This window comes from Oncorhynchus mykiss, chromosome 18 (assembly GCF_057628025.1).
Source record: "Oncorhynchus mykiss isolate SJ-2025 chromosome 18, ASM5762802v1, whole genome shotgun sequence".
Classification (NCBI taxonomy): domain Eukaryota; kingdom Metazoa; phylum Chordata; class Actinopteri; order Salmoniformes; family Salmonidae; genus Oncorhynchus; species Oncorhynchus mykiss.
The window spans coordinates 898,300-914,600 of NC_143039.1; the positions used below are offsets into that span (position 1 = coordinate 898,300).

Genomic DNA, 16,301 nt, shown 5'->3' on the forward strand with positions numbered 1-16,301 from the left:
CTCGTTCAATATTAGGTTGGTGACAACGTTCAAAGAAACGTTAATCAAACACGTTGCAACAATGTTCCAATGTAACCCATAATATATAAACACACAAGATACCTTTCAATGTAGGGGCGTTTTTTTATTTTATTTTTTATGTGCAGTGTCCTCCAATCACAAGACGTATTTTCCGCCGTAGGGCAATACAGACGTGAGTTTCATCCAATCAAATCTCTCGACCGCGATACGCTCGGACGCGTCGCGTTTTAGTCGCTGTAGCTACGCGCTAGGCAAGACAAGCAGTATGGCGGAAGAAGAGAGTGAATTTGAGTTAGAAGGTTTTAAAAAAGAATTGAATGGTTTATTTGTCAGTAGTTCAAGTGAAGAATACGGACTTCAAAGCAAGTTATATTGTGTACGGTTCTGTAAGGTAAAGCAATGTATTGGAATTACACCTGGGGGAGAGAGAGGAAAAATACTTGTTTTCCCCAGGACAGACTCGTACTAGCTAACGGTAGCTAGCTAGCTAGCCAGAGCTCCTTTCTCTAATCTATGCTAAGGCTAACTAGCCAACCAACCTATTCCCCTCCCCCCCTCAAACAGACAGATAACAACCCGTAAATGGCTAGCTAGCAACCAATAAACCAACCTGTTTTTTCCCCCTGTAATGTCACATATGTTATATACTAATTCACCCTTTTCAAAATGCATGATAGTAGCTAGCTACGGGGAAAAGCATTGTCAAGTCGTTCTCGGGTAGCTTGCTTGTTAGCCAAGTTATCTTCAGTTCCCACTTTAGCGAGTTAGTTTAGTTGCTAGTTTACCAACAGTAGATTCGGGAAGGTGTTTAATAAGACCTCTAGTGGAATTCAATGTCTGCCCTTGTTTTTACAGTTTGTCAGATTGAAGCGTTAACGTTACATATACTTGTAGCTAGCTACAGTGTCTAGTTAGTGTGACTATGGCCTAGTTCTGTAATAATGTAGCTAGCTACAGTGTCTAGTTAGTGTGACTATGGCCTAGTTCTGTAATAATGTAGCTAGCTACAGTGTCTAGTTAGTCTGACTATGGCCTAGTTTGGTAATAATGTAGCTAGCTACAGTGTCTAGTTAGTGTGACTATGGCCTAGTTTGGTAATAATCTAGCTAGCTACAGTGTCTAGTTAGTGACTATGGCCTAGTTTGGTAATAATGTAGCTAGCTACAGTGTCTAGTTAGTGTGACTATGGCCTAGTTTGGTAATAATGTAGCTAGCTACAGTGTCTAGTTAGTCTGACTATGGCCTAGTTTGGTAATAATGTAGCTAGCGAAGTATTCAGTTGCTACTAAATAAGTTGAGATGGTGATACAGTGAAAGGGACAACAATTGTTTTTAATTGGGCCCATCCAACGTCTTGTTATGGTTTCCCTATCCACTGTCTTTATTTTTCCTCCCCCCTTTCCTACCTGTATCCCCCCCTTTCCTACCTGTATCTCCCCCCTTTCCTACCTGTATCTCCCCCCTTCCTACCTGTATCCCCCCCTTTCCTACCTGTATCCCCCCCTTTCCTACCTGTATCCCCCCTTTCCTACCTGTATCCCCCCCCTTTCCTACCTGTATCTCCCCCTCCCCACCCCCTACCTGTATCTCCCCTACCTGTATCTCCCCCACCCCCTTTCCTACCTGTATCTCCCCCACCCCCTTCCCTCTCTCCTCCCTCTGCTCCCTTCCCTTGTAGTTGGTGGAGGTGTATTCAGGACGATGGCAGGTACCCTTGCCACAGCTGCAGGTGCTCCAGACTGCTCTATGTTCCTTTGTCCAAGCCTCGGCCTGCTTCCCGTCTGACTGTGAACATGTATGCTACACACTGAGTAGCCTTGCCCTGTAAGTATGATGTGTTGACTTGTTTACCTGCTCCTTGGGGTACATAGTCATGTCACCCCCAGTCTCCATCTCCAGTATGAGTGTTGTTTTCTAGGGTGACTCTGCTCCTTGGAGTCCATAGTCATGTCACCCCCAGTCTCCATCTCCAGTATGAGTGTTGACTTGTTTACCTGCTCCTTGGAGTCCATAGTCTTGTCACCCCCAGTCTCCATCTCCAGTATGAGTGTTGACTTGTTTACCTGCTCCTTGGGGTACATAGTCATGTCACCCCCAGTCTCCATCTCCAGTATGAGTGTTGTTTTCTAGGGTGACTCTGCTCCTTGGAGTCCATAGTCCTGTCACCCCCAGTCTCCATCTTCAGTATGAGTGTTGACTTGTTTACCTGCTCCTTGGAGTTCATAGTCCTGTCACCCCCAGTTTCCATCTCCAGTATGAGTGTTGTTTTCTAGGGTGACTCTGCTCCTTGGAGTCCATAGTCCTGTCACCCCCAGTCTCCATCTCCAGTATGAGTGTTGACTTGTTTACCTGCTCCTTGGAGTCCATAGTCCTGTCACCCCCAGTTTCCATCTCCAGTATGAGTGTTGTTTTCTAGGGTGACTCTGCTCCTTGTGTCCATAGTCCTGTCACCCCCAGTCTCCATCTCCAGTATGAGTGTTGACTTGTTTACCTGCTCCTTGGAGTCCATAGTCTTGTCACCCCCAGTCTCCATCTCCAGTATGAGTGTTGACTTGTTTACCTGCTCCTTGGAGTCCATAGTCCTGTCACCCCCAGTCTCCATCTCCAGTATGAGTGTTGACTTGTTTACCTGCTCCTTGGGGTACATAGTCATGTCACCCCCAGTCTCCATCTCCAGTATGAGTGTTGTTTTCTAGGGTGACTCTGCTCCTTGGAGTCCATAGTCCTGTCACCCCCAGTCTCCATCTCCAGTATGAGTGTTGACTTGTTTACCTGCTCCTTGGGGTACATAGTCATGTCACCCCCAGTCTCCATCTCCAGTATGAGTGTTGTTTTCTAGGGTGACTCTGCCCCTTTCAGCCTTGTTATTCCGTCCCTGTTGTTACATTTATTAAAGGAGGTATGAGGCTCAAACAGTCCCCTCCCCTTTCTCTCCCCCACACCCCTCCCCTTTCTCTCCCCTCCCCTTTCTCTCCCCTCCCCTTTCTCTTCCCCTCCCCTTTCTCTTCCCCTCCCCTTTCTCTCTCCCCCTCCCCTTTCTCTCTCCCCCTCCCCTTTCTCTCTCCCCCTCCCCTTTCTCTCCCCCTCCCCTTTCTCTCTCCCTCCCCTTTCTCTCCCCCTCCCCTTTCTCTCCCCCTCCCCTTTCTCTCCCCCTCCCCTTTCTCTCCCCCTCCCCTTTCTCTCTCCCTCCCCTTTCTCTCTCTCCCTCCCCTTTCTCTCTCTCTCTCCCCTTTCTCTCTCTCCCTCCCCTTTCTCTCTCCCTCCCCTCTCTCTCCCTCCCCTTTCTCTCTCCCTCCCCTTTCTCTCTCCCTCCCCTTTCTCTCTCCCTCCCCTTTCTCTCTCCCTCCCCTTTCTCTCCACCTCCCCTTTCTCTCCACCTCCCCTTTCTCTCCACCTCCCCTTTCTCTCTCCCTCCCCTTTCTCTCTCCCTCCCCTTTCTCTCTCTCCCTCCCCTTTCTCTCTCTCCCTCCCCTTTCTCTCTCTCCCTCCCCTTTCTCTCTCTCCCTCCCCTTTCTCTCTCTCCCTCCCCTTTCTCTCTCTCCCTCCCCTTTCTCTCTCTCCCTCCCCTTTCTCTCTCTCCCTCCCCTTTCTCTCTCTCCCTCCCCTTTCTCTCTCTCCCTCCCCTTTCTCTCTCTCCCTCCCCTTTCTCTCTCCCCCTCCCCTTTCTCTCTCTCTCCCTCCCCTTTCTCTCCCCACCCCTCCCCTTTCTCTCTCTCCCCTCCCCTTTCTCTCTCCCCCTCCCCCTTCTCTCCCCACCCCTCCCCTTTCTCTCCCCACAGGAGTGCTTTTGAGCTCTTGCTGTTTTTGAACAGAAATAAGATCCTGCAGGATCCCTTGAAAACAATCCTTGATTCGTTCCAGGTGAGTTGTCTTAACAACCCCTTGCTTCCTAGCCTGGTTCCATATCTGTTTGTGCTGTCTTGCCAGCTCCTATGGTTGTTGTCATGTCAACAAGACGACACAAAGAGGCTGTGTTGACTCAGCTGACCAATCAGATCATATCCGTTTGAATCAGCTGACCAATCAGATCATATCCATTTCTCACTGCTTTATGGAATGCTCTAAAACCTCACTCTGAGTTTGGCAAGATGGTAAGATCTTGGACCAGGCTAGCCTCTCCCTCCTTTTTTCAGGAATGTTTTTCCCAGCTGGAGAGACACCAGAACATCCACCTGCTGCAGGTGGGACAGATCATCAGAGAGAAGGGACCGTGGACCAACCCCATACTACAGGCCATCCTGAAGGACTCACAACTGCCCCGGGATGAAGGTGAGAGTCTGGGAGAGAAAGGCAGGATGAGAGGGGAGGGCCATGGACCAACTACTCATCCATGTACCATGTTGTATTACTGACTAGAAATCTGTCCTGTAAATATCTGCTCTGGAGTCGTCCACCTATAATGACAGGAGTCCGTTAACTAGAGGTTCCTCTCTCTGTGGATTTAATATTTACTACTGTTACACTCCTTTCTCTCTCTTTACCCCAAATATAGAGCACTATTTGGGATGCAACATTGACCCTTGACCTGTCTCTCTCCACAGTGGACCGGTACCTAGGCTCAGAGGTGCTACATTGACCCTTGACCTGTCTCTCTCCACAGTGGACCGGTACCTAGGCTCAGAGGTGCAACATTGACACTTGACCTGTCTCTCTCCACAGTGGACTGGTACCTAGGCTCAGAGGTGCAACATTGACCCTTGACCTGTCTCTCTCCACAGTGGACCGGTACCTAGCCTCAGAGGTGCAACATTGACCCTTGACCTGTCTCTCTCCACAGTGGACCGGTACCTAAGCTCAGAGGTGCCAGTGTTCTTTGAGCTGCGTGTTCGTTACCTGCTGTCCAGTGAGATGTTCACAGAGGCGGTGGTCTTGGCTAAGACCTGCTCTCAGCACCCCGTTGCCGGGCGACACCTGTTCTTCCGACAGGCCTACCTCACCTGTCTGTTGAAGGCATCGCTCCCTCGCCATATGCACGAAGAGGTGAGGGGAACAAACTTTGGTTATTAGGATTCCTGGGTTCTGGATAATAGCATCTGCTATATGACTTAAATATAACATGTTGGGAATGGGGGGGGGGGGGGGGGCTAATGACTGCTCGGGATAATTACTGTAATTGATAGATGGGATCTACTGTAGAGACGAGGATGGACTGATATGCTAGATGGGATGTAGAGATGAGAGGATGGACTGATGCTAGCTGGGATCCACAGTAGAGATGAGAGGATGGACTGATATGCTAGCTGGGATCTACAGTAGAGATGAGAGGATGGACTGATGCTAGCTGGGATCTACAGTAGAGATGAGAGGATGGACTGATATGCTAGCTGGTATCCACAGTAGAGATGAGAGGATGGACTGAAATGCTAGCTGGGATCTACAGTAGAGATGAGAGGATGGACTGATATGCTAGATGGGATGTAGAGATGAGAGGATGAACTGATATGCTAGATGGGATGTAGAGATGAGAGGATGGACTGATATGCTAGCTGGGATCTACAGTAGAGATGAGAGGATGGACTGATGCTAGATGGGATGTAGAGATGATAGGATGAACTGATATGCTAGATGGGATGTAGAGATGATAGGATGGACTGATATGCTAGCTGGGATGTAGAGATGAGAGGATGAACTGATATGCTAGCTGGGATCTACAGTAGAGATGAGAGGATGGACTGATATGCTAGTTGGGATCTACAGTAGAGATGAGAGGATGGACTGATATGCTAGATGGGATGTAGAGATGATAGGATGAACTGATATGCTAGATGGGATGTAGAGATGATAGGATGGACTGATATGCTAGCTGGGATCTACAGTAGAGATGAGAGGATGGACTGATATGCTAGATGGGATCTACAGTAGAGATGAGAGGATGGACTGATATGCTAGCTGGGATCTACAGTAGAGATGAGAGGATGGACTGATGTGCTAGATGGGATGTAGAGATGAGAGGATGAACTGATATGCTAGCTGGGATCTACAGTAGAGATGAGAGGATGGACTGATATGCTAGCTGGGATCTACAGTAGAGATGAGAGGATGGACTGATATGCTAGATGGGATGTAGAGATGAGAGGATGAACTGATATGCTAGATGGGTTGTAGAGATGATAGGATGAACTGATATGCTAGATGGGATGTAGAGATGAGAGGATGGACTGATATGGTATCTGGGATCTACAGTAGAGATGAGAGGATGGACTGATATGGTATCTGGGATCTACAGTAGAGATGAGAGGATGGACTGATATGCTAGCTGGGATCTACAGTGGAGATGAGAGGATGGACTGATATGCTAGCTGGGATCTACAGTAGAGATGAGAGGATGGACTGATATGCTAGCTGGGATGTACAGTAGAGATGAGAGGATGGACTGATATGCTAGCTGGGATCTACAGTAGAGAGGAGAGAATGGACTGATATGCTAGCTGGGATGTAGAGATGAGAGGATGGACTGATATGCTAGCTGGGATCTACAGTAGAGATGTTAGGATGGACTGATATGCTAGCTGGGATCTACAGTAGAGATGAGAGGATGGACTGATATGCTAGCTGGGATCTACAGTGGAGATGAGAGGATGGACTGATATGCTAGATGGGATCTACAGTAGAGATGAGAGGATGGACTGATATGCTAGCTGGGATCTACAGTAGAGATGAGAGGATGGACTGATATGCTAGATGGGATGTAGAGATGATAGGATGAACTGATATGCTAGCTGGGATCTACAGTGGAGATGAGAGGATGGACTGATATGCTAGATGGGATGTAGAGATGATAGGATGAACTGATATGCTAGCTGGGATCTACAGTCGAGTTGAGAGGATGGACTGATATGCTAGCTGGGATCTACAGTAGAGATGAGAGGATGGACTGATATGCTAGCTGGGATGTAGAGATGAGAGGATGAACTGATATGCTAGATGGGATGTAGAGATGAGAGGATGAACTGATATGCTAGATGGGATCTACAGTAGAGATGAGAGGATGGACTGATGCTAGCTGGGATCTACAGTAGAGATGAGAGGATGGACTGATATGCTAGCTGGTATCCACAGTAGAGATGAGAGGATGGACTGAAATGCTAGCTGGGATCTACAGTAGAGATGAGAGGATGGACTGATATGCTAGATGGGATGTAGAGATGAGAGGATGAACTGATATGCTAGATGGGATGTAGAGATGAGAGGATGGACTGATATGCTAGCTGGGATCTACAGTAGAGATGAGAGGATGGACTGATATGCTAGATGGGATGTAGAGATGATAGGATGAACTGATATGCTAGATGGGATGTAGAGATGATAGGATGGACTGATATGCTAGCTGGGATCTACAGTAGAGATGAGAGGATGGACTGATATGCTAGCTGGGATCTACAGTAGAGATGAGAGGATGGACTGATGTGCTAGATGGGATGTAGAGATGACAGGATGAACTGATATGCTAGCTGGGATCTACAGTAGAGATGAGAGGATGGACTGATATGCTAGCTGGGATCTACAGTAGAGATGAGAGGATGGACTGATATGCTAGATGGGATGTAGAGATGAGAGGATGAACTGATATGTTAGATGGGATGTAGAGATGATAGGATGAACTGATATGCTAGCTGGGATGTAGAGATGAGAGGATGAACTGATATGCTAGCTGGGATCTACAGTAGAGATGAGAGGATGGACTGATATGCTAGCTGGGATCTACAGTAGAGATGAGAGGATGGACTGATATGCTAGATGGGATGTAGAGATGATAGGATGAACTGATATGCTAGATGGGATGTAGAGATGATAGGATGGACTGATATGCTAGCTGGGATCTACAGTAGAGATGAGAGGATGGACTGATATGCTAGCTGGTATCCACAGTAGAGATGAGAGGATGGACTGAAATGCTAGCTGGGATCTACAGTAGAGATGAGAGGATGGACTGATATGCTAGATGGGATGTAGAGATGAGAGGATGAACTGATATGCTAGATGGGATGTAGAGATGAGAGGATGGACTGATATGCTAGCTGGGATCTACAGTAGAGATGAGAGGATGGACTGATATGCTAGATGGGATGTAGAGATGATAGGATGAACTGATATGCTAGATGGGATGTAGAGATGATAGGATGGACTGATATGCTAGCTGGGATCTACAGTAGAGATGAGAGGATGGACTGATATGCTAGCTGGGATCTACAGTAGAGATGAGAGGATGGACTGATGTGCTAGATGGGATGTAGAGATGACAGGATGAACTGATATGCTAGCTGGGATCTACAGTAGAGATGAGAGGATGGACTGATATGCTAGCTGGGATCTACAGTAGAGATGAGAGGATGGACTGATATGCTAGATGGGATGTAGAGATGAGAGGATGAACTGATATGTTAGATGGGATGTAGAGATGATAGGATGAACTGATATGCTAGCTGGGATGTAGAGATGAGAGGATGAACTGATATGCTAGCTGGGATCTACAGTAGAGATGAGAGGATGGACTGATATGCTAGCTGGGATCTACAGTAGAGATGAGAGGATGGACTGATATGCTAGATGGGATGTAGAGATGATAGGATGAACTGATATGCTAGATGGGATGTAGAGATGATAGGATGGACTGATATGCTAGCTGGGATCTACAGTAGAGATGAGAGGATGGACTGATATGCTAGATGGGATCTACAGTAGAGATGAGAGGATGGACTGATATGCTAGATGGGATGTAGAGATGAGAGGATGAACTGATATGCTAGATGGAATGTAGAGATGATAGGATGAACTGATATGCTAGCTGGGATGTAGAGATGAGAGGATGGACTGATATGCTAGCTGGGATCTACAGTAGAGATGAGAGGATGGACTGATATGCTAGCTGGGATCTACAGTAGAGATGAGAGGATGGACTGATGTGCTAGATGGGATGTAGAGATGAGAGGATGAACTGATATGCTAGCTGGGATCTACAGTAGAGATGAGAGGATGGACTGATATGCTAGCTGGGATCTACAGTAGAGATGAGAGGATGGACTGATATGCTAGATGGGATGTAGAGATGAGAGGATGAACTGATATGCTAGATGGGATGTAGAGATGATAGGATGAACTGATATGCTAGATGGGATGTAGAGATGAGAGGATGAACTGATATGCTAGCTGGGAAATACAGTAGAGATGAGAGGATGGACTGATATGCTAGCTGGGATGTAGAGATGAGAGGATGAACTGATATGCTAGCTGGGATCTACAGTGGAGATGAGAGGATGGACTGATATGGTATCTGGGATCTACAGTAGAGATGAGAGGATGGACTGATATGCTAGCTTGGATCTACAGTGGAGATGAGAGGATGGACTGATATGCTAGCTGGGATCTACAGTAGAGATGAGAGGATGGACTGATATGCTAGCTGGGATGTACAGTAGAGATGAGAGGATGGACTGATATGCTAGCTGGGATCTACAGTAGAGAGGAGAGAATGGACTGATATGCTAGCTGGGATGTAGCGATGAGAGGATGGACTGATATGCTAGCTGGGATCTACAGTAGAGATGTTAGGATGAACTGATATGCTAGCTGGGATCTACAGTAGAGATGATTGGATGGACTGATATGCTAGATGGGATCTACAGTGGAGATGAGAGGATGGACTGATATGCTAGCTGGGATCTACAGTAGAGATGAGAGGATGGACTGATATGCTAGCTGGGATCTACAGTGGAGATGAGAGGATGGACTGATATGCTAGATGGGATCTACAGTAGAGATGAGAGGATGGACTGATATGCTAGCTGGGATCTACAGTAGAGATGAGAGGATGGACTGATATGCTAGATGGGATGTAGAGATGATAGGATGAACTGATATGCTAGCTGGGATCTACAGTGGAGATGAGAGGATGGACTGATATGCTAGATGGGATGTAGAGATGATAGGATGAACTGATATGCTAGCTGGGATCTACAGTGGAGTTGAGAGGATGGACTGATATGCTAGCTGGGATCTACAGTAGAGATGAGAGGATGGACTGATATGCTAGCTGGGATGTAGAGATGAGAGGATGAACTGATATGCTAGATGGGATGTAGAGATGATAGGATGAACTGATATGCTAGATGGGATGTAGAGATGAGAGGATGAACTGATATGCTAGATAGGATCTACAGTAGAGATGAGAGGATGGACTGATATGCTAGCTGGGATCTACAGTGGAGATGAGAGGATGGACTGATATGCTAGATGGGATCTACAGTAGAGATGAGAGGATGGACTGATATGCTAGCTGGGATCTACAGTGGAGATGAGAGGATGGACTGATATGCTAGATGGGATGTAGAGATGATAGGATGAACTGATATGCTAGCTGGGATCTACAGTGGAGTTGAGAGGATGGACTGATATGCTAGCTGGGATCTACAGTAGAGATGAGAGGATGGACTGATATGCTAGCTGGGATGTAGAGATGAGAGGATGAACTGATATGCTAGCTGGGATCTACAGTAGAGATGAGAGGATGGACTGATATGCTAGCTGGGATCTACAGTAGAGATGAGAGGATGGACTGATATGCTAGATGGGATGTAGAGATGATAGGATGAACTGATATGCTAGATGGGATGTAGAGATGATAGGATGGACTGATATGCTAGCTGGGATCTACAGTAGAGATGAGAGGATGGACTGATATGCTAGATGGGATCTACAGTAGAGATGAGAGGATGGACTGATATGCTAGATGGGATGTAGAGATGAGAGGATGAACTGATATGCTAGATGGAATGTAGAGATGATAGGATGAACTGATATGCTAGCTGGGATGTAGAGATGAGAGGATGGACTGATATGCTAGCTGGGATCTACAGTAGAGATGAGAGGATGGACTGATATGCTAGCTGGGATCTACAGTAGAGATGAGAGGATGGACTGATGTGCTAGATGGGATGTAGAGATGAGAGGATGAACTGATATGCTAGCTGGGATCTACAGTAGAGATGAGAGGATGGACTGATATGCTAGCTGGGATCTACAGTAGAGATGAGAGGATGGACTGATATGCTAGATGGGATGTAGAGATGAGAGGATGAACTGATATGCTAGATGGGATGTAGAGATGATAGGATGAACTGATATGCTAGATGGGATGTAGAGATGAGAGGATGAACTGATATGCTAGCTGGGAAATACAGTAGAGATGAGAGGATGGACTGATATGCTAGCTGGGATGTAGAGATGAGAGGATGAACTGATATGCTAGCTGGGATCTACAGTGGAGATGAGAGGATGGACTGATATGGTATCTGGGATCTACAGTAGAGATGAGAGGATGGACTGATATGCTAGCTTGGATCTACAGTGGAGATGAGAGGATGGACTGATATGCTAGCTGGGATCTACAGTAGAGATGAGAGGATGGACTGATATGCTAGCTGGGATGTACAGTAGAGATGAGAGGATGGACTGATATGCTAGCTGGGATCTACAGTAGAGAGGAGAGAATGGACTGATATGCTAGCTGGGATGTAGCGATGAGAGGATGGACTGATATGCTAGCTGGGATCTACAGTAGAGATGTTAGGATGAACTGATATGCTAGCTGGGATCTACAGTAGAGATGATTGGATGGACTGATATGCTAGATGGGATCTACAGTGGAGATGAGAGGATGGACTGATATGCTAGCTGGGATCTACAGTAGAGATGAGAGGATGGACTGATATGCTAGCTGGGATCTACAGTGGAGATGAGAGGATGGACTGATATGCTAGATGGGATCTACAGTAGAGATGAGAGGATGGACTGATATGCTAGCTGGGATCTACAGTAGAGATGAGAGGATGGACTGATATGCTAGATGGGATGTAGAGATGATAGGATGAACTGATATGCTAGCTGGGATCTACAGTGGAGATGAGAGGATGGACTGATATGCTAGATGGGATGTAGAGATGATAGGATGAACTGATATGCTAGCTGGGATCTACAGTGGAGTTGAGAGGATGGACTGATATGCTAGCTGGGATCTACAGTAGAGATGAGAGGATGGACTGATATGCTAGCTGGGATGTAGAGATGAGAGGATGAACTGATATGCTAGATGGGATGTAGAGATGATAGGATGAACTGATATGCTAGATGGGATGTAGAGATGAGAGGATGAACTGATATGCTAGATAGGATCTACAGTAGAGATGAGAGGATGGACTGATATGCTAGCTGGGATCTACAGTGGAGATGAGAGGATGGACTGATATGCTAGATGGGATCTACAGTAGAGATGAGAGGATGGACTGATATGCTAGCTGGGATCTACAGTGGAGATGAGAGGATGGACTGATATGCTAGATGGGATGTAGAGATGATAGGATGAACTGATATGCTAGCTGGGATCTACAGTGGAGTTGAGAGGATGGACTGATATGCTAGCTGGGATCTACAGTAGAGATGAGAGGATGGACTGATATGCTAGCTGGGATGTAGAGATGAGAGGATGAACTGATATGCTAGATGGGATGTAGAGATGATAGGATGAACTGATATGCTAGATGGGATGTAGAGATGAGAGGATGAACTGATATGCTAGCTGGGATCTACAGTAGAGATGAGAGGATGGACTGATGCTAGATGGGATGTAGAGATGATAGGATGAACTGATATGCTAGATGGGATGTAGAGATGAGAGGATGAACTGATATGCTAGCTGGGATCTACAGTAGAGATGAGAGGATGAACTGATATGCTAGATGGGATGTAGAGATGATAGGATGAACTGATATGCTAGATGGGATGTAGAGATGATAGGATGAACTGATATGCTAGCTGGGATCTACAGTGGAGTTGAGAGGATGGACTGATATGCTAGCTGGGATCTACAGTAGAGATGAGAGGATGGACTGATATGCTAGATGGGATGTAGAGATGAGAGGATGAACTGATATGCTAGCTGGGATCTACAGTGGAGATGAGAGGATGGACTGATATGCTAGCTGGGATCTACAGTAGAGATGAGAGGATGGACTGATATGCTAGATGGGATCTACAGTAGAGATGAGAGGATGGACTGATATGCTAGATGGGATCTACAGTGGAGATGAGAGGATGGACTGATATGCTAGCTGGGATCTACAGTAGAGAGGAGAGAATGGACTGATATGCTAGCTGGGATGTAGAGATGAGAGGATGAACTGATATGCTAGCTGGGATCTACAGTAGAGATGATTGGATGGACTGATATGCTAGATGGGATCTACAGTGGAGATGAGAGGATGGACTGATATGCTAGCTGGGATCTACAGTAGAGATGAGAGGATGGACTGATATGCTAGCTGGGATCTACAGTAGAGATGAGAGGATGGACTGATATGCTAGCTGGGATCTACAGTAGAGATGAGAGGATGGACTGATATGCTAGCTGGGATCTACAGTGGAGATGAGAGGATGGACTGATATGCTAGATGGGATGTAGAGATGATAGGATGAACTGATATGCTAGCTGGGATCTACAGTAGAGATGAGAGGATGGACTGATATGCTAGATGGGATGTAGAGATGAGAGGATGGACTGATATGCTAGATGGGATGTAGAGATGAGAGGATGGACTGATATGCTAGCTGGGATCTACAGTGGAGATGAGAGGATGGACTGATATGCTAGCTGGGATCTACAGTAGAGATGAGAGGATGGACTGATATGCTAGCTGGGATCTACAGTGGAGATGAGAGGATGGACTGATATGCTAGCTGGGATCTACAGTGGAGATGAGAGGATGGACTGATATGCTAGCTGGGATCTACAGTGGAGTTGAGAGGATGAACTGATATGCTAGCTGGGATCTACAGTAGAGATGAGAGGATGAACTGATATGCTAGATGGGATCTACAGTAGAGATGAGAGGATGGACTGATATGCTAGATGGGATCTACAGTAGAGATGAGAGGATGGACTGATATGCTAGCTGGGATCTACAGTGGAGTTGAGAGGATGGACTGATATGCTAGCTGGGATCTACAGTAGAGATGAGAGGATGAACTGATATGCTAGCTGGGATCTACAGTAGAGATGAGAGGATGGACTGATATGCTAGCTGGGATCTACAGTAGAGATGAGAGGATGGACTGATGTGCTAGCTGGGATCTACAGTAGAGATGAGAGGATGGACTGATATGCTAGATGGGATGTAGAGATGAGAGGATGAACTGATATGCTAGATGGGATGTAGAGATGATAGGATGAACTGATATGCTAGCTGGGATCTACAGTAGAGATGAGAGGATGAACTGATATGCTAGATGGGATCTACAGTAGAGATGAGAGGATGGACTGATATGCTAGCTGGGATCTACAGTAGAGATGAGAGGATGGACTGATATGCTAGATGGGATCTACAGTAGAGATGAGAGGATAAGGTTTTGACGAAGATGATGTGTTTTGTACAAGAGCACTAATACAAGCACTAAGTAATTCCTAAATGTGGTTGTTGCAGTCCATATTTGGAGTTGCTGCCTTTTCCCCTTGTTTGAAAGGTTTAGTCGGTCACGTATGGGGGGTGGGTGGGATTGCTGACTACAGGTAGAAGACAATAGTCATTTCTGCTAGCCTGCAATGTAGCGGGGAGAATTTTGCCGGTGTAGCGGGGAGAATTTTGCCGGTGTAGCGGGGAGAAATAGCTGATGTAGCGGGGAGAAATAGCTGAAAGTAACGCTCCCCTAACGGTGTAGCCCTGCGTTCGCCCTCCACTACACCACTGGAATCTACCGTATAAATGCTTGAATGATGTCACCATTTCTTCTTCTCTCTCTCTATCTGTAGATGTCTGACATTGACGGTAAGGACGCTGTGGATATCGTGTGTAACACAGAGAGTGAGGAGAGCGACGAGACGCTCCTGGCCCTCTGCACAGCCTTCCTCTCTCAGCAGCTACACCGGGGAGACATGTACTGCATGTGGTGAGCCCCGTCACTGTCTATACACATCATACTGGTCTGTGTTCACTGTCTATACACATCATACTGGTCTGTGTTCACTGTCTATACACATCATACTGGTCTGTGTTCACTGTCTATACACATCATACTGGTCTGTGTTCTACACCGGGGAGACATGTACTGCATGTGGTGAGCCTCGTCACTGTCTATACACATCATGGAAATCGATCCTATATCGCACAACTGACTTAATGCAATATCCAATCAGTGAGCAGAAACAAGTTGACGAGACTCGTCGTAATCGTTCCGTTTGGAAATCTGACCCCAGTTGTCATAGCTGTCAGTGCTGCTGCAAACTGTGACAGAAGAGGCATACCAAATGGGAAATGTAGAAAACATTGTCGAGACAGCGTGGCTAGTTCTGGGGTACGTGGTCTGGCCACTCTTGTTGCGGGGTACGTGGTCTGGCCACTCTTGTCGTGGGGTACGTGGTCTGGCCACTCTTGTCGTGGGGTACGTGGTCTGGCCACTCTTGTTGCGGGGTACGTGGTCTGGCCACTCTTGTCGTGGGGTACGTGGTCTGGCCACTCTTGTCGTGGGGTACGTGGTCTGGCCACTCTTGTCGCGGGGTACGTGGTCTGGCCACTCTTGTCGCGGGGTACGTGGTCTGGCCACTCTTGTCGCGGGGTACGTGGTCTGGCCACTCTTGTCGTGGGGTACGTGGTCTGGCCACTCTTGTCGTGGGGTACGTGGTCTGGCCACTCTTGTCGTGGGGTACGTGGTCTGGCCACTCTTGTCGTGGGGTACGTGGTCTGGCCACTCTTGTCGTGGGGTACGTGGTCTGGCCACTCTTGTCGTGGGGTACGTGGTCTAGCAACTCTTGTCGTGGGGTACGTGGTCTGGCCACTCTTGTCGTGGGGTACGTGGTCTGGCCACTCTTGTCGCGGGGTACGTGGTCTGGCCACTCTTGTCGCGGGGTACGTGGTCTGGCCACTCTTGTCGTGGGGTACGTGGTCTGGCCACTCTTGTCGTGGGGTACGTGGTCTGGCCACTCTTGTCGTGGGGTACGTGGTCGGGCCAGTCTTGTCGTGGGGTACGTGGTCTGGCCACTCTTGTCGTGGGGTACGTGGTCTGGCCACTCTTGTCGTGGGGGACGTGGTCTGGCCACTCTTGTCGTGGGGTACGTGGTCTGGCCACTCTTGTCGCGGGGTACGTGGTCTGGCCACTCTTGTCGCGGGGGACGTGGTCTGGCCACTCTTGTCGTGGGGGACGTGGTCTGGCCACTCTTGTCGCGGGGTACGTGGTCTGGCCACTCTTGTCGCGGGGTACGTGGTCTGGCCACTCTTGTCGTGGGGTACGTGGTCTGG

At 47.6% G+C, this 16,301-nt stretch overlaps 1 protein-coding gene across 3 annotated transcripts in view; it reads left to right on the top strand.

Moving 5' to 3' along the window:
* Positions 1–212: 212 nt before the first annotated feature.
* Positions 213–16,301, top strand: part of LOC110527174 (uncharacterized) — a 29,759-nt gene continuing 13,670 nt past the window's right edge. For 2 of the 3 annotated variants that reach the window (XR_016488213.1, XM_090206873.1), the window contains exons 1-6: positions 213–412; positions 1,700–1,845; positions 3,801–3,882; positions 4,155–4,290; positions 4,799–5,001; positions 14,819–14,955. Coding sequence is in view for 2 of the 3 variants with exons in the window: in XM_090206873.1 (XP_090062999.1) it covers positions 287–412; positions 1,700–1,845; positions 3,801–3,882; positions 4,155–4,290; positions 4,799–5,001; positions 14,819–14,955 (830 nt within the window). In the remaining variant the exon portion in view is untranslated. The other variant, XM_090206874.1, reaches the window with a different exon arrangement.